The 20142-nt window shown below is 33.3% G+C and overlaps 2 protein-coding genes across 3 annotated transcripts in view; one reads left to right on the top strand and one right to left on the bottom strand.

The window, feature by feature from the left end:
• The window catches only part of LOC148309312 (uncharacterized), a 46963-nt gene extending 26839 nt beyond the window's left edge, over positions 1-20124 (bottom strand). The window contains exons 1-3 of one of the 2 annotated variants that reach the window (XM_088260350.1): positions 19784-20124; positions 16406-16564; positions 8347-8568 (exon numbers count right to left, since the gene is read on the bottom strand). In XM_088260350.1, the coding sequence (XP_088116476.1) occupies positions 8347-8362 (16 nt within the window). In that variant the 5' untranslated portion in view covers positions 8363-8568; positions 16406-16564; positions 19784-20124. Of the gene's footprint in view, positions 1-2243; positions 2660-8346; positions 8569-16405; positions 16565-19783 lie in introns of those variants that run through there. The other variant, XM_088260351.1, reaches the window with a different exon arrangement.
• The window catches only part of LOC148309310 (uncharacterized), a 39715-nt gene continuing 25073 nt past the window's right edge, over positions 5501-20142 (top strand). Inside the window, exons 1-5 of the mRNA XM_088260352.1 lie at positions 5501-5616; positions 15120-15284; positions 15995-16173; positions 17055-17155; positions 17655-17726. Of these exons, the coding sequence (XP_088116478.1) occupies positions 15138-15284; positions 15995-16173; positions 17055-17155; positions 17655-17726 (499 nt within the window). The 5' untranslated portion in view covers positions 5501-5616; positions 15120-15137. The remainder of the gene's footprint in view (positions 5617-15119; positions 15285-15994; positions 16174-17054; positions 17156-17654; positions 17727-20142) is intronic.

Genomic DNA, 20142 nt, shown 5'->3' with positions numbered 1-20142 from the left:
ATAGGTACCTAACTCGCTAGTTAGCGAAACTATAAAATTATAAAAATCATTTTTGAGAGGTTAATTAGTAACTTTCTTTGATAATATATCGCTTGTACTTTGATTACAGGAAAAAGATAATAGTACAATATTAATATATAATAAATGCAGCATTTCCAAGGGCACAATTGTGTAGAATGTACATTACAATACGATAGGCTATCAGTGATTCACGATTTGTGCAGTGCAAAAATATATGGTCAATTTAGTAGTCCTCTTGCAAACCACGTTATGTTATAGTTTTTTAGCCAATAGCGACAACCGGTGGAATATCGGATCTTCTACCGATTTGAGCTTTTTTCAAAAGATATTATAAAGTGAACTATTGACCGGCATTGTCCGAGTCCGTAGTGTAATGGTCAGCACGCTCGGCACCGTTCTGGAGGTCCCGGGTTCGATTCCCAAGGGGGGTAAAAATAAATAATAAAAAGTATTTTTTCACTGTAATATTTATTCAATATAACCATGGACTGGTACCTGAAGCGGATGGCTGATCACCTTTCCTTCATGTGTAAAACGATCATGATAACACTGCGTTTATAAGACACAGTGCCCTATGCACCGTTGGGGTGCGGATAAGGGTTTTATAAATTTATTATTGACCGGCATAGTGAGTTTTGCAAGAGTATTTGTTTTTCTATTCCATATTTTTCCTAACTTAACGAGTTTTGGCAGATTATGTTAAATACGGACGTTAATATTTTTAATTTTCTACCGACTGGAGCCATTTTCCAAAAAAAAAAATTTACATAACGTGGTTTGCAAGTGGACTACTCAATTACTAGTTACTGTTTATGGCTTGTTATACCGAAAATAACATAGACGCATCGCTTGTTTTTTCATTGACACCTATCTCCGCCTGAATAGTGCATAGGGCACCGCATAACACCCGGTTTATTATTAGTTAAATCCTGCGCTCCGGGTCTAACAAAAAAAACTGTATTCATAAAATTATTTTACATGTGAAATTCGGTAATTTTAATAATGCATTTTAATAATTTAAGGTAAGGTATAAATGAATTCTTATTTGTTTTAAAAAATCCAGTTAATTAATTGAAGTATACGACGCAGAAAAAATAATAATTCTGGTAAAAAAAGATTAAAATCTTAAAATTACTCAAAATTTATCAACTATTTAACTAACCATCACGCCCAATGTATGGAAGTGAAGCATGCAGTTGGCAAAAGAAGGATAAAATTAGACTGAATGCATTCGGAATGCATTTTCTCCGACGAATGATAGATGTTCGAATGGTGATAAAAGAAAAAAATATTGACAACCACACTACTCAAATTCTTGGAAGTTCTATATATAATATATTTGAACCAATTTTGAAACATTATTCTTGAATCACTAAAAATGTAGAATTGGTGAATGTTACACGTGTGTAAAGTGATCACTCAAACCAGCCTATGGCGGTCCTCAGCTTCTTATTCATCTTTGATGAGATGTCAAAAAATAATATGAAAATAACTCCTGTAATTGGAGATAATCCAGATTTGTGAACGAGTATTTGGACACACTCAAAATTTTGTAAAAAAAATGCTAGGCTGAGATAAGCATTATCGATAATATCATTTTAATTATTTTATTTGTAAATAAAAATAATACTTGACACTGGCAGAAACATTCTCTCACTGAGAAACAAATTTATGAGGTGAATGTGGTTAGTAATAGAAGCAGAGGAAGACCGAGGAAAACTTGGCGTGATCAAGTTTTCCAAATACCTTGGCGTGGTCAGGCCAGGAGTCGGAATAATCGGCAGGTATGTATAAGGAGATATATGAATGTGGAAGAGGCTTAGATTGTTTACAAATACATATTGGTGTAAGGTTCTCTCTGCCTACCCATGCGGTGAATCGACGTGATGGTTAGTTAATTAGTTTAAAAAACTTTTTTTTAAATATATATATTACACCACCCATTGAAATTATAATAATAATTTTACGTAACTGGTTACCGCATAAAATTGCCCAGTAATTAACGATTAGGATAAAACTACATCAAGAGGTACCCTATGAACTATTAAATCCAGATGAGACAAAGAAAACTAACAATTAATTTGAATAATAAGCAAAAAAGTCCGTCAATATGTTACAATAGTTGTTGATTACACTCAAGCTATTTCACCATACACACGTGTTGTGTATGGTGAAATAGCTTAAGTATAAAAATATTTATTATAATACTTAAATGGTGTTACCTTTTAAGACATCCGAAGCGTTACGATGACCTCCTTATCCTCACATAATTTGCAAACCAGACAACACCGCAACAGTCTAAATTTTGCACAACTTTCAACACAATTAACGTTAGTAGACACACTGAGTGTGAGGCGGTGCGAGGTACTGATTTTTTTTTAATGTAGCGTTGTATATTGTTTACGGAAAAAAAGTATTGCAACAATACTTTTTTTTTGGATTGCTCAAACTTGTTGGAACAAGATTCCAAATTTGCCGTACTCGATCTTGTTTTTTTTTGTGTCGGGTTGTGGTCACATGGTTAGTATTGCGGACTCTTGAGTCAGAGTCTATCGGTTCGAACTCTACTACAATTTGATACATATTTTCAGGGCTTTTTTCATGTAACGCGGTGGAACGGCGTTCCGGCAACTTTTTTCACAGATATTTTTTGTTTTTTTTTTTTTTTTTTGATTTTTTTCAAAATCAATTAGACAAAACAATGTTTGCGCTAACGTAATTAAATCTATATTTATATAATTTGCCAAAATGATAAAATATGGTATTGTGATGAATATTTAAATGATATTTGAATACATTTTTTTACACAGTTTTTTTATATAGTTCCGGCAACTTATTTCACAGATATTTTTTTGTTTTTTTTTTCAAAATCAATTAGACAAAACAATGTTTGCGCTAACGTAATTAAATCTATATTTATATAATTTTCCAAAATGATAAAATATGGTATTGTGATGAATATTTAAATGATATTTGAATACATTTTTTTGTAAAAAACTTGACATGAAGTGCGTTCTGGGACCTTTTTTGTTTTAAAAAAAATCCCTGCCTATTTCTAATAATGAGCCGCTCAGGTTCACAGAAATAGTATGAAATTGAAAAAAAATTGTAAATAATAAAAATGCAAATATTTATCTTTTTAAATCAATAAATTAAAAAATTTAATACAAAAATACCAACTCCAATAAGTTAAAATACCCATACCATTTACTATGCTGGCTTCAAATTGGTGAGTTATTTTGATGATGCGAAATATTATCATCCCTAACCAATGGTGCATAAGGCACAAACTGGTTCAACGCGGCGTTAACTTAATATGAAAGTGATACATTTTTGAGAAAAGATTTTTTATATATTTTTTTACTATCGACTTCATAAATAGTACTGAAAGCAGAGTGAATGCAGTCGAAATGCGATCCCTCAGACGAATGGGCGGCAAAACGATGTATGATAGATGCTCGAATGGTGGAATGCAAGGCTGGGATAGGCATTATCGATAAAATAAAGAAAGGTGTGTTGAGATGGTTTGGACATGTAGAACGTATAAATGAAGAAAGAACGGTTAAACAAATTTATGAGGCAAATGTGGTTGGAAAAAGAAGCAAAGGAAGAACGAGGAAAACTTGGCACAATCAGCGGCCGGGTCAGAAGTTGAAAAAATCGGCTGGTATGTATGAGGAGATGCATGAAGTGGAAGAGGCGAAAAATGTTTGCAAAGACAGGGTGGTGTGGCGTTCTATTCTCTCTGCCTACCAGTTAGTTAGTTGGTTTAAAAATAATAATGGATCTACATAATGTTCGTACCTACCCATCAAACTATTTTGAAAATAGCCAATTTCATTATTAATTATTTTTATTTATTTTGTAATAAACTATAAAATATATATATTTTTAGAGGCTTGTCTGCAGGTACGATAGTAAGGCAAGAGAAGGCAGATGTGAAAAATACATCACAAACACCCAGACCAATTGAAAACGAATATTTCTTGAATTCATTTTGCAATTGGCGGAAATCGAACCCGCGACGCTAGTTTTGCAGTTAAGCGTCTATCCATGAAAACTAAGCAGGTGTAAATATTATTTTGTAAATATTAAATTTCATATGCGTCCGCCTCCGTAGTGTAATGGTCAGCACGCTCGACTACCGTTCTGGAGGTCCCGGGTTCGATTCCCAGGGGGGTCAAATAAATATAAGTGCTTTTTTCACTCTAGTATTATTTAATATTACCCTGGACTGGTACCTGAAGCGGAGGGCTGATCACCTTTCCTTCGTGTGTTAACGATCAAGATAACACTGTGTTTATATAATGCAGTGCCCTATGCACCATTGAGGTGCGGATAAGAGTTTAAATGAATGAAATTTCATATTATTTTTTGACATCTCATCAAAGATGAAGAAAGATGAATATGGAAGTCTGGGCATTTAATTTAATTTATCTAGATTTGTGAACAAGTATTTGGACACATTCAAAATGTTGTAAATTAAATTTTAAATACAGTATTTATTTATTATGGTAAGAGAAACGTTTGACGTTCGAGTAATTTGAAGTAGTCTGAATTGCAACCCAATAACTATTAAAATTGTTTATTTTTTGCATTCCTCGTCAAATGCCAATATTTTTGGCACAGCATCTCGAATAAACACCTAAGCAATGGTGTGGAAAGCGGTATTTTTATGAATTAAAATGCTTCCGTAGATAATCTTAATTGACCGCGAGAATTTTCCGCTAGTCCATTTTCAGGAGTGCATGCAATAAAGGCGAGCATTATGGCCACAAAGATCTTACTCGTGACTCGCTCCAATGACGACTTGTGAATATTTGACCTATTTATAGACTTCCACCTAATAATAATTAGAAAGGTAACGTGAACCATCCTTCGAGGCGGAATGCCGGGGGAATGTCACCGCGTGAAGTCGGTTCCAATGCTCACAAACCCCCCTTTTCTTAGCCCGTACTGGTATCATTATAATACAACATTGAATATCATCAACTCTATCATTGAATATTCAAGTCTCAAAAACCGTAAGTGATTTTATGAAACTCTCGTTTCCTTATATTAACAAGTTATTTAATTTTTTGAGTTTTAAATAAACGCATTTGATTTCGATTATTTGATATAAATAATTGAAATTTTTCTTTTTAAATTGAAAGCTAACAGTCGAAATAGATGAAATGAAATGAAATGAAATATTTTAATATGCCAAATTAAAAATTCCACTTTCTTTAAATTATGAGTTTAGACAATATGCATAAAATTTAAATTTCACATACATGCGATCTATTTTTTCGCATTATTTCTTTCTTTTTTCTTCTTTTACACTAAATAGTATTTAAAATACTTGTAGAATTAGTATTTTCATGTCAGTAGAGCGATGAAACTGATTATAATTGGCGGTCTGTATTAAATTTTATGATTTTATTACTGAGCTTTGGAATATTGCCGGCCGCGTGATATTTTTTCCCACTGGCAGCACTTCACTTTTCACCGATTTATTTTGACAAAGCCGACGCGAAAGAGCTGCGCTCAGTGGTGGAATTTCTTTTAAATATAGTTTAAGAACGTGTTTTTCTCAGTGTATATTTATCAAAAATAGTAAGTCGAAGCCATGAGATAATGAGTGTGATTTTTGCATCACTACTAACCGCCTAACTCGAAAGTTTTTAAGTTCAAATTGGACACGCTCGGACTTTTCCGGATTGTTAAATATAGCTCTTTTCCTTTTAAAATTTCCCGATTCGTCGCGTATGTTAATAGCCCGAAGTATTTATTTCCATTTGTTTTGACAATAGGACAACGACCGTTTTATTTATTTTTCATCGTGAGTTGTGTATTTTTTTTACCGGCGAGATAATAATGCATGGTTAACTTTTATCGCCGATTCTGGAAATTGCAATGTTTCTGTGCAACTCGTATTTGTTGAATGTGAAAATAGCTTTCCGAGAGCGACCGAGAATTTATTTATTTTTGTTTTATTTCACACGGAAATGCTGAAATGTCATAATTGGAATGTACCCAACTTTCGAATATGTCGTCTTTAAATAAATTTACGAGATTTTAGTATGATTAAATCCCAATTATATTTTATTTGGATCATTCTTTATCATCGACTCTAGTAAAATATTGAGAAATATAACTTCATCAAATTTACAAGTTGTAATATAATTTACGTATCAATATTTTTACTATTTACGTATTTATTTTTTGCCTAAATTGTCGAAACATAAAAAAAATCGAAAATATAATAACTAATGATATAATCGTAAAATATAAAAATAATCAAAGTTTTATATTTCAAACTATTTTCTAGTGAATAATTTTTAGTGTTTATAAAATACTACCTCACGTGCTGTCAAAATTCATAAAAACTTAAATTTTCTAAAAACACCCGATGAAGAATGTCAATATGAAATCATATTCTAACATTATTAACTAAAACTGTGTATGTGATTTATGTTTAAATTGTCGTTATTTAAAAAATAATAAAGCTTTTTGTAGAAATCTGTGTTTGTTTTTGTTTGACATACATTATCCACTTGAATTCATTGAAACATCCAATTAATAAAGTCTGGTATACAGAAATGATATTTTACCGAAAGGTAATGCCTCTAAAAGTATTCTTGAATGTAAATAAAAATCTATCTTGCATTTTAAATTTGGCACATTGTTTACTGCATGTATGGTTGATATTTTAATATGCGATCATAAGGATATTGATTATAGTTAAAACATTCACAGCTACGACTGCTATAGTAGTTGAATTTATGTCTCCAAATATGGGAAAAACAGCTATAATATATTCAAAACTCAAGCAATTACATGATGGGAACTAATATTGTCTCCATTTACAAAATTTCTAAGTAAAAAATGGCTCAGTTTCCGAGTAATAATTTAGAAAATATATATACAAGTGGTTACAATAGAAAATACTTTAATATAAAAATAACCACTTGTATGAGACCACTTATCAATGTAAAACTAGTTTCAAGAACTACAGAAGTTCTTAATAGGTAAAAATACTGTAATTGTTGAATACCGTGATAATTTAAATATAAAAATAAAACACTTGTATAAGACCACTATTGAGTTTATTAATGTAAACAATACATAGGTAAGATTCAATTCAGTTTGCATTTTTACCTATTGATTGAATTTAATTGAATTTTACCTGTTGTAGTGTTTAAATAAATAAACCCAATAGTGGTTTTATACAAGTGATTTATTTTTATATTTGAATCATCATGTTTTTCCACAAAGTTAATGCTAAATCGATGAATAATATAGAAAATCATGTCCATGACCGTGACATTTAGACAATATGATTCGAGTTATTTTTGCAATTTCTTTATATCTGACTTTATTAGTAAGAGATGTCAAAAAAAATCACTAACTAGCATGGTTTGTAATTTTGAATATGCAACCAAAGAATAAAGAAGTGTGTGTATGTATATATTATGAAAAGAAAAAAAATCTATCTGAATTGGGATTTGCGTAATAACATATGAAGAATTGTTCAATGGAAGCGACCTCATCATTACAAAAAATACAAATAAAAAGGTAACATATTTTACGTGAAGAATATCCCTCAAGAATATTCTAAAATAGAAGTTTGTTATATTATATGAAAGTTCAACTGTAGATTTACTGCGGGCAAAAAAGCTAAATCATTAATTGTGAATTCGGATAGAATAATATAAACATGTTATCTATCTACTATCTAACACTGGATTTTGTCCGCCTCCGTAGTGTAATGGTCAGCACGCTCGGCTACCGTACTGGAGGTCCCGGGTTCGATTCCCGGGGGGGGGGGTCAATTAAATATAGGTGATTTTTTCACTTTAATATTTATTCAATATTACCCTGGACTGGCACCTGAAGCGGAGGGCTGATCACCTTTCCTTCATGTGTTAACGATCAAGATAACACTGCATTGATATGATGCAGTGCCCTATGCACCATCGGGTGCGGATGAGGGTTTAAAGAAGAGGAAGAATCTAACACTATCCTACCTGCAGTGCCTCTATTTCAGAGGCTTCTCTGCAGCTAAGATAGTGAGGATAGGGAAGGTAAATGTGAAAAATACATCGCAAACACCCAGACCAATTGAAAATAAATATATCTTGAATTCATTTTGCAATTGGCGGGAATCGAACCCGCGATACCAGTTTCGCAGTCAAGCGTATACCCAACTACGCCACAGCACCTGTCATCATAATAAATAAATATAATAATAATATGTCAGTAATAATTGATGCTCCTGATAATAATTACATAGTTGGAAGAGTATACATCAGAGAATTCTTAATAGATATCACAATAATGTACTTATTCCTGGCTCCATCCCAACTTAACGTCTTTGTAGACTGTTGGGATTAGCTCTCCTCGTCCTCAGGTTGTAGGTCCTTCTATCATGGGCAACGTAACCTAGGCCATGTCTTCGAATTGCAGCATCTTTTCTTTTTGCAGCATCCATTAATTTTGTTGGTCTTCGTCTAGATGTCTTTCGAGGAAGATCCATGGCGATATAACGTCACAACAATGTGGTGACTAAAATAAGAATGCAAATTCGTAGTTAATTTTCAATAGTTTTGTTTTATCGTGTCATTATTGGGAAAATACACACTGGTAATAAAAATGACAATTTTGAGTTGAGTAATTAGTTAGATTTGAAGTCATTTGATCTCTGAGTGTAACAGCTCAGAATGGAGTGCTCGGAGATGGTCATGTTTATTTCCAATACGCCCGATATAGCTGGGAGAAATTTTTGCAACATGTAAAATAAACATACATTATTAAGACTTCAGTTTCTTCAACACCTACCCAGAATGTTTTTGAAGTTGTTCTATAAAATGGAAAAAGCGTAAACAGTGCAAATACATTGATGGCATACTGTGAAAACTAACCAATCCAAAAAGAAATTTAAATGAGTTGATTGCCTTACTAATACTCCATAATTTATGAATTCTGGTCTTAAGTTATATTTTTTCAAAACCTTGTTTAGAATGTTTTGATCAATATTATAATCGAATTTGATAAACGAATCTGGCAGGGTTTTTATAATTGAAACCAGCTGATGTCGAAATTACACGGATTTACTTTGTCACTTTTCACAGTATGTTCATGATAAATTCTACGTAAAAGCACTTTTTATGTATTGTAAGTATCTATCCACATTCTCTATAATTGTGACGCACTCATTCGCAATCGAATTCATATCCTTGGAGGGCCACTACTGGACTCCGAGAAGGTGAAGCTCCTACCACCAAGACAGGTCGTTAGGTATATGACTCACGTAGGTCTTGAGTGGTCTTGAGAGTGAGCTATGACACAGAGGGAGGTCACAATTGACCAAATATGGTCGCAGTGACATAAAGGATGCAAGATCCCTTGGCCTCTTCATAATAAAAAAAAAATGTATATTGAATTTAGTTAATATATTCAGGTATAAATAACTTTTGTCAACTTATCTAAACACCTCAAAACAAAATAAAAAAGGGATATATAATATTTTATTGGCCAACTAGAAAACATATTAGTATATCATAGATATTTAAAATGTACAATGTTTTTCCATTCAAGAAATTATTAAATTGACAGTAATTAGTAAATTGACAGTAATTGTAATGTCTTTGTGACAAATCAAAATGATAATCTACAAAATTCTCCAGTTTTCGCTACAGATGGGACTAATAGTATATTACTTTCTCGGCTACCCCATTGGGATGACATTTGCCACTTTTTCTCAGTTTGAAAATATTACGAGCTAGAAATACACAGTACGTTACCAAATTTGTGCACTGATTGGCATGATTAGTTTTAAAGGAAGGAATTCAAAAAATATATATATTTGATTTCTTGTGTCTACTTTGTACCTTATTAAAATTTATGAAAAAGGTGCTAATAAATATGATAATAAAAAAATATGCATTTCGGAAAAGGAGTACTAAGAAGAAAGGTAAGAATAAAGAAAAATGTTAATGAACAATAAGAAAATAATCATCATTCATCATAACCCTTATCTGCACCCAATGGTGCATAGGGCACTACATCGAATTGACGCAGTGTTATCTTGATCATTATTTACATGAAGGCAAGGTGATCACTCTTGCCCTTCAGGAACCAGTCCAGGGTAATATTAAATAAATATTACAGTGTAAAATCACTAATATTTGTTTTCACCTCCCCTGGGAATCGAACCCGGGACCTCCAGCACGGTAGCTAAACACGCTGACTGTTACACCACGGAGGCGGACATGAAGGACCAAAGGAAGTAATAGGAAAATAGTAATTGAGAGATTTAAAATCAATATTAGTTCATGGAATGGTTAGTTCATTCCATACTTATGGACAACAACAGTGCACATATTGCAAATTGACATTAAATTTATAATGGTGACATTCTTTCTTCTACCTCTGACACTTCCGAGCAGTGCATAGGGCACCGCGACATATAAATATGTTGTTAACTTGACAGCTCATATTAATTGAGAGCAAGGTGATTAATCCTGAGCTCCAGACTAAGTGGAGTTCCGGATGAAGAACAAGACTGGTTTATGGGAAATAAAATCTAATCTGGGACTCGAACCTGGGATCTCTAGCATGGTGGCCTTACGTGCTTACCGCTACACTACAGAGTTGAATATAGAAGAAGGTATACGGATACACCCAGTGATGGGATTCAAAATTTTCAAGAACCGGTTCACCCTTTAGGTACTACCCCTACCCTATAAAAAAATTGTTTTTACATTTATTCATTTACTTGTTTTTTATTTTGCACATAAACGGAACATTCACATAACAACTGAGAATGCTCCTATTATAATAGTAAGTATAGATTTAAAGTAATGTAACAATGTTGTAGAACATAAATCATAATATATATATCGTAGTCATACAGGAGAAAGTGACCAAGCGCATTTTTGACAGAAACGTGATAATTGATTATTTGATATCTTACTAGCTTAATATTGCCCTGAAAAAAATCCCAAAGAATTTTAAACTTGGATGCATAATATATTGACTTATTAAAAATGAGCAACTACATTGCCGTTTATTTTCTTGCCAAGCAAAAGTGACTTAAATGGCTCTCCTGGACATTTTAAGTTTTGTTAGTTGGTCACTTTCTCCTGTACGCCAACAATATACAAGCTCTATAACAAAGTAGGTATCTACATCCTACATGAAATACCAAAAAAAGAAAATTATGAACAGAGTATATAAAAGAAAGTAACTAAAAATAATTCAGTCAGTTTTATTTAAATACTTCCAAATTGACTTTTGGTTGTCGTCTAAATGCTTTGATTTTCCTTTTAATCCTAGTGTCATCAGCTGTGTGGTTACATTTTTTTAAACCAAGTTTGTACTGATGGAACTGGGTCCCTGGTCTCTCGTTGGAGACCTATCAAATCAATTGTCATCAAATTAGCTACATTATTAATATTAAGGCGACTTCTTTTACCTGTATAAATAATATTCATTGCAGAAAATCCTCTTTCTGCCTCTGCAGAATTAACCGCAACAGTACTGATTATATTTTTTTTGGATAGATCTTGGAATCTCGTGATAATGTTGATTTCTTTCACAATATTCTTTTTACTAAGTGCAATAACTTAACTGAATTTTCCCACTATTTTTCTCTGATCTCAATCGGAATATAGTGTGACAGCAAAGGGTTAAGAACCGGTTCGGCAAACTCTAAAAATTTTAGACACCCACCATGGTGAATCCCACCACTGGATACACCCACGACTGCGTCCTGATTAATAGTGAAAAATGTACTCCAGCGTTTAGTCAATATTTAAAAATAAAACTGAATCCGAATAAAACAATGTTCTGCGAGGAAGCAGACGATATCACAAACTAATAGATACATTGTTGTGCTTCTTCCTCAATATACATTTCGCTCACTCCTTTCAAGAACGCCATAAATAAAAAATTGTCAATTTTCAGTTGTGCATGTTTTCGGGATGCCCAAGAAATGTACTATATTCTAGCAAAAGAGACATATTTTTAACTTAATATTCACCCGCTACAGGGCAGAAAGTGTTGTTTTTGCATTTTGAAGAAAAAGTATCGTTTAATTATTATTATTTTTTTAAAACCCTTATCCGCACCCGAATGGTGCATAGGGCACTGTCATATAAACGCAGTGTTATCTTGATCGTTTATACATGAAGGAAAGGTGATCAGCCCTCCGCTTCAGGTACCAGTCCATGGTAATTTTGAATAAATATTGCAGTGAAAAAATCACTAATATTTATTTTACCCCCCTTGGGAATCGAACCTGGAACCTCCAGAACGGTAGCCGAGCATGCTGACCATTACACTACGGAGGCGGACTTTTTTATTTTTTTTTTTAATTATTAATTAAAAATAAACTAGTTATTTTTCAAATGGAGAAAAAACCTTCAAGTTTAACCTAAAAAGATCTGTTGTACAGTAAAAAGTTCAATAAGTGGCTTGATATTCATTTTTAATACATTTTATTATATTTTTAAACATTAAAAATGTTCTCCTGAAAAATCAGGTTTTTTGATTTATGACGTTCTTGAAAGGAGTGAGCGATATGCTTCATTCTGCTGCAGTGGGTTATTTTTGACCCGGATAATTTCTAGTGCTAAGAGCTAAAGGTGTAAATGTGAACTATGTCGATTTGGCTAGCAGAGTTAATTTAGACCGGTAACCGAGTGAATGAAAATATAATAAACTTGTGGTTTTGTTTTTAAACTAACTGAACATGCTACTGCAACCCTTTATGAAAATGGATGTGTTCATTTTGCCGTGAATGATGGAATATTGTGATGACAATTTTTAATGAATGGTAAGTACTTATGGGTGTGCAATAAATATTTATTAATATAACTAAAAACACTAACTGTTATTAACCTTTTAACTGCCGGCAGGTACATGTATGGCGGTACCCAGCACGCCGCAAATTTCACGATAAAAATAAAACCTTCTTAACATATCATAATTGAAAGTGTAATAATGTTTATTTATAAAACTTACCAAATAAATGAAGAGCGCGTCAGTCATGCAGTCATTTATCCATAATCATAAAATTAATTGTTCATGGTGCAGGGTTGTCACAAAATTTGTCATAGAAAATATGAAAAGTAAATTTTATGTCAAAAGTAATTGCTTATGTTAGTTTAATATTAAAAGTATACACACACACACTGTTTTTAAAAAATTAAAAATCATCAGAATTGACGCTAAAATCACCATCAACAGATTCGGCAGTGACGGCAGCTCGGGGATTATTGGACAACCCTGAGCGCCATCAGTTGTTCGGACGACAAAGCTCTCTTTAATTTAGGTCTAAAATGGTGAAAACAAGTTCTGTTTCAATTCTAAGTAGGTATGCAAAGATATTCTCAATAGATACTATGCGTTATATATATTTCTACATTTTGAATAATTGATTTTCTTTACTAAAAGCCCATATAAAACGACGCGTCTTAAGATGTAATTTTTGTATGAGCGGCGCTCCGTTCACAGAAAATTATGCGTCTTAAGACGCTTTTGGCAGTTAACCGGTCAACAGATGATAAGGATATTTATTTTTTAAAAATACCATTATGTGTGTTTCTTAAATGAAACATAAAAATAGTTATATTTTTTTTTTCCACGATGTTAAATTAATTTTCTAAACGCTTTGTGGATATTTCAAATTGTCTATCAATTATTTTTCAAGTATGCGAGTTATTATTATTATATTATTAAACCATATCCGCTCCCTAGGTGGAGCATATGGAGTCCACAAACTGTTTCCAGACTTTTCTGTCGGCTGCCAGCTCCCTTGCATCCTCCCAAGTCCGTTCCGCGTCCCGAAGTTCCGACGAAAACTGAATTGTCAGCAGTGGCCGTCCTGGGCGGCGCGAACCTGATGCCTTTTAAGAGAAGAAAGCTTGATTAAGGCTCTCAAGAGGCATGCGGAGTACATGGCCAAGCCAACTGAATCGCCTTTTCTTGACGACAGTTGTGACCAAGATTTGCTGCGTCCTACGCCTTATCTCTTCACTCCTCACAAAGTCAAACCACCGCACGCCTAAAATTCTCTGCAGGCACTTATTCTCAAAGCTCAGTACACGGCTCGGCTGTCCAAATTTAAAACACAGTAAGGGACATTTTTTTTGTAGTACGTTTTTTTTGCATTTATGGACTAAGTAGACTCTACTTAGTCCAAAAATGCAAAAAAAACCTACTACAAAAAAAAATGTCCCTTACTGTGTTTTAAATTTGGACAGCCGGGCTGCTCTGGGCCCTTGTAAGGTGCCATGTTTTACAGCCGTAAAAGAGAACAGGAGCAATGCAGGCATTGTATAGGCGGCATTTGGTCTCCACCAAGTATAAATCCGATCTCCAGACAGCCTTCATACTGTTATTTTTACAGTATATTTTCCTGTTTTTGTGGAAGGAGAAATAACATTACAAAAGCAAATATTCTTAAACATGGACCACATTGACATGACTAAAAATAAATCAACAAATTTAGATGCATTTTACACATTCACAAATATAGTGAATGATTTTTTATTATTTAAGTTTTACTTGGTAAATACAACTGTTTCTTAAAATCGAATGTAATGCGTGTTTCGATACATTCTGCATCATTTTCAAACACCATACAGTCTTTGAAAATGATGCGGAATGCATAGAAATACGTGTCACATTAGATTTTATGAAATAATAGTATTTACCAAGTAAAATTTAAATTAAAAATGGATAGATATTACCACAAAGTGACTGCCGAATCTATTAATGAATGAAAGAATTTTAAGCATTGCCTCTTTTAAGGCAAATTTTAGAAATGAATACATTTCGGATTGGTATTTTTTACACCTGCGGACTGCTGGCGATGGGATTTGATAATTATGTACATATAGTCAAGACAAAGAGATTGGTACATAATATTCAAATAAAAACATTGGATAATTCCTTCTTTTCTGTCTTTGAAATGAGGTCAGTGCAGAAGATAAAAATACTCTTCCCATCCCCAAGCATCAATCAAACAAATGGGTAGAAATACCTTTCCCGCCCGAAGTGTGTTAAGTTACATTTTATGATTTTAAAATATATCCCTGTATGGTTTGTAGCATAGCCAAGAGTAAGAAATGGAGTCTACCCAGATGGTAATGGAGTCATCAGCCATGAGGATGGAGACCTTCACGGAAGTGAAGACCAGCTCTTCCGTGTCGGTGAAGAAGTCACACTCGCTGCATCGCAAGAAGTCCAAGAGAGATGATAAAAACATCTCTGTTGTGAGTATATTCCACTTTTTTCATCATACACATATTTGCAATTTTTAATTTAAAACAAGTCATTCAAAAACTAAAGTATTTATGCTAAGAACTATTAACCCTTACCAGTCCAATGTCAAATGTCAGTCCACATTTTTTTCATCATACTAATGACGCATTTGTTAAGACACATACCTACTTTACACATTCCATTGATAATACTAATTATCAATGGAATGTGTAACTGTCTATTTGGAATTTTTACATTTTTTGGGGACCAGAAAGGAAATGCATACCATTCGTTTGATAATGCCCTAACAAGGCGAAACAATTGTCACAATATAATTTTTTTATGTGCTTTTGTTAATAAAATACAACTTAGTAGACTCAAAAAATCTGTTTGATTTAAAATTAACCTGTTAACCGGGCGGTCCGCTGTCCAATTACGCAACTTGTAACGGGTGCGAATACTGATTCACTCCGTGTCTTAAATTCATGTCGAGATATGTATGGATGACTAATACCTTTGTTGTTCAATAAATATACGTCCATATAAATAATATAATAAACATATATTTCAAGGACGTATTCATATGTCCTACCCGTACCCGATATTGTTTACGTTTAACGTATTTATAGGTCCCGCCCGGTTAACAGGTCAATACATAAATTAAAATGGAGTTCTACAAATTAAACGCCAAATCAATAAATAAATGAATATTTTCTTGCAGAAATCCAGCAGCGAGAAGGTCCAGAAGAAGATCAAGAACGAGGGTACGGTTAGCAATGACAGCAACCCTAACTGCCAGTCCTGCGGAAAGGCCGTGTACGCCATGGAGCGTATCAAGGCCGAGAAGCTATCATGGCATCGCGACTGCTTCCGTTGCAAAGAGTGCAACAAACCGCTGAGGTAAAACAACACAATCTCTCTCTCTTGCTAATTTCATTGCTGTGGAAGTAGACTCTAGAATGGTTCAGTTGATAAATCCATTTGTATTACCTAGAGTTGATCAGTACTAACCCGGAATGTATTATGTAGTATGCTGCCTCGATGGACCATGATTTTTTTTTCAAAAATAAAAAGTATAACATACATCAAAAAACACAACTTTTTCGCAAAATAAATAATAATATCAACTTACAATGCATGGAGAGATATTGATCTGTTCCATGTGTCTGAGGGGGTATTCCGAACCCGGATTCTTCCAAATCTTTAACAAAAGTGTTCTTGCTTACTTTATAATTTTTGTGTTAATATATACGCTTTAAATTTTGGTTCATAATGTATATGTTAATTATCACTGAAAAAAGTTAATTGAATTGAATTAATGACTGAAGTACAAAAAATAAAACCTTATCCGCACCCGATGGTGCATAGAGCACTGCATCGTACTGACGCAGTGTTTTCTTGATCATAACTTACATGAAGGCAAGGTGATCACTCTTGCGCTTCAGTGACCAGTCCAGGGTAATATTAAATACATATTAGAGTGTAAAATCACCAATGTTTATTTTTACCCCCCTGGGAATGAAACCCGGGACCTCCAGCACGGTAGCTAAACACGCTGACCATTACACCACTAATTTATTAAACTGGCTGCAAACAGTGATGGAAGGATACGGAAGGGGCCTATATCCAGCAATGGAGGACACAAGGCTAGAAGAAGAAGAAGAGCATTCAGTGGGTGACTTGATCCACAAGTCCGGCCAGACAGTCACTATCACCCATTGCCTTCTGACAATCCTCGTATGCTTCATACACTCATTGATTTTTTTCTATGCCATTTACAGTGTGGAGTCTTTCCAAAGCCACTCCAGCAGCTTGTATTGCAAACCGCATTTCAAGCTGCTGTTCGCTCCCAAGGCGGTCGAAGAGGATGAACAAGAAAAAAGTTAGTCGAATCTTTTAGTATTTTTTTTTTAAACTGCACAAAATAAAACTAGAACCTTGTTTTTAACCACTTTTTTATTGTCCGCCTCCATAGTGTAGTGGTTTGCGCGCTAGGCTACCATGCTGGAGGTCCCGGGTTCGAATTCCAAGAGGGTCAAAATAAATATTAGTGATTTTTCAGTCTAATATTTATTTAATATGACCCTGGACTGGTTGGTACCTGAAGCGGAAGGCTGATCACCTTCCTTTGTGTATTTAACAATCAAGATAACACTGCTTCTTTATGATGCAGTGCCCTATGCACCATTGGGGTGCAGATAAGGGTTAGAAGATTTTGTTGGCACTTTTCTCCAACTGGTTGTGACGAGAACCTCGTCATCTTCAGGGATAAACATGTACACGTTCTAGTTTTGTTTTATAAAATGTGCCACAAAGTATCCGCGAAAAATATCAAGATTTTTTTTTAAGTTAGTGGCTCATAATCTTTTTTTTTTATACAGGAAGACCGAAAAAACATCAGATGATCATCTGTGAGAGCAACCCCAAGGAACTTCCCCCGGATGTAGTGAGAGGTAAGATTTTATAAATATACCTATAGCATATTATTTTTTGACATTTCATCGAAGATGAAGAAAAATAAGTTTTTATTTCTATTTTTTTCTCTCTTTTTTGTGTGTATATTAGGTTAAAATATACACACAAAACTATAAACTATTAACTATTCATATTATTTTTTGACATCTCATTAAAGATGAAGTAGAATATGGAAGTCTGGGCATTTACGGGGCTGACGACCGTCATAGGCTGGTTTAAGTGATCACTTTACACACGTGTAACATTCACCAATTCTACCCATTATTGACAACCACACTACTCAAATTCTTGGAAGTTCTATATATATGAACCAATTTAGAAACCTTGTTCTTGAATCACTAGAACTTCACTAGACATCTATTGGTGAGATGTAAAGAAGCTTTTTTATTAAGCAGAAACTCTTATATTATACTCTGTAATTGGAGATAATCCAGATTTTGTGAACAAGTATTTGGACACACTCAAAATGTTGTAAATACCTATAGCATTTGAAATTTGAACTACCGATTAATTTGTTTGAAAAGTATAATGACATTTAAAGATTAGACAGAAAATTAGTTGACACATTGTTGGCGGGCCATTTTTCTTCAACCCCACACTAATTATGTAGTATACCGTAGAACGGGGCTACTTGAACTTTGGTATGTTACTTGAGCCCAATACAAAAAAAAAATATTTAGATCTGTATTTGGTCTACAATAATGAACATATCGACATGATTCATTGTTTCCCTGACAGGTGACACTTATTGTCACGATATTGTAGACAAAAAACAGATTTAATTTTTTTTGGTACTGGGCTCAAGTAATACATCTAAGTTCAATTAGCCCCATTCTACGGTATACTAATTAGTATGGGGTTGAAGAAAAATCTCCCGCCAACAATATGTCAACTAATTTTCTGTCTTATTTGTGAATGTCATTTTACCTTTCAAGATTTAAATCTGTTTTTTGTCTACAATAATGAATGTATCATGATAATAAGTGTCACCTGTCAGGGACACAATGAATCATATCGATATGTTCATTATTGTAGACCAAATACAGATCTAAATAAATAAAAAATTGTATTGGGCTCAAGTAACACATCAAAGTCCAAGTAGCCCCGTTCTATGGTACTAATTACGACCCTAATTAGGGTCATATACTAATCACCATAAACTGCAAACCCAACTCTGATCCGTAGTTTTTTGACGTCTCTGTACTGAAAGAAAACAAATCGAACACTTGTGAGTCTCCCGTTCTCAACTATCAGTATGTTAAAGACCCATAACACATTGTTTGTTTCCCGCAAACAATGTGTTGATAAAAATATAGCATGTTGATTTTCATTTGCTCGCGTCTTCAATCAACAATGTTATCAAGACTCTGTAAATGATCAATTAATTTTGATATATCGCTCACTCCTTTCAAGAACGTCATAAATCAAAATTCGTCAATTTTCAGTTGTGCATGTTTTCGGAATGCCCAGAAAATGTACTTTATCCCAGCAAAAGTGGCATATTTTTAACTTAATATTTACTCGCTACAGGGCAGAAAGTGTTGTTTTTGCATTTTGAAGAAAAGGTTTTGTTTAATTATTTTTTTAAATAAACTAAATATTTTTCAAATGGAGAAAAAACCTTCAGGTCTTACCTAAAAAGATTTGTTGCACAGTAAAAAGTTCAAGAAGTGGCTTGATATTTATTTTTTATACATTGTATTATATTTTTAAACTTAAAAAACGTTCTCCTGAGAAATCAAGTTTTTTGATTTATGACGTTCTTGAAAGGAGTGAGCGATATATACTTGCATTTTTTACTTTTATTTTTAAAAAGAGAAATACATAAATATTTAAATTTCATACTTTTTGTGAGCCTAAATGGCTCATTATAAAAAATATATATCAAATTGTGATTCAGTGGGTTCGAACCGAAAAACTCTGACTCAGAGACTGCGACACTAACCACAGGACCACAACCTAACAAAAATGTATAATATTTAAAACAGATAACTATTTAAAAATATATTTTTTTGATTGTTGCATTAAAACATACCAAACGGATACTCCCATTGTAAAAACTCACACGGAAACAGTTTTACATCGTAAGTTTCAAATTCTCTAGTTGAACCACATTTTCAGGAATTTAGTCATTTTTATATCAGAGATTTACTTTTATTCTCAAGTTATGTGACAACTTAAAAAAAATATGTCTTACAATATTAGTCTTAAAATACTCGTGCCACTCTGTAAAACAAAGAAACCATATTTAAGTTTTTCAAGTCCTTCTCAAAACGGACGTGATGTCGCCATATTGTTTTTCTCTATTGCACACTGTTTTATCAGCAGAACACTTTGTAAATTAATATATTTCTTTACATATACATACATTATGTTGCATATTAAATAAATTAA

Source organism: Brachycentrus maculatus, unplaced genomic scaffold (assembly GCF_059751285.1).
Source record: "Brachycentrus maculatus isolate JH-2025_06_01 unplaced genomic scaffold, ASM5975128v1 h1tg000131l, whole genome shotgun sequence".
NCBI lineage: Eukaryota > Metazoa > Arthropoda > Insecta > Trichoptera > Brachycentridae > Brachycentrus > Brachycentrus maculatus.
Note: the sequence above shows the minus strand (reverse complement) of the source record. Positions and strands in the feature narration are given on the sequence as shown.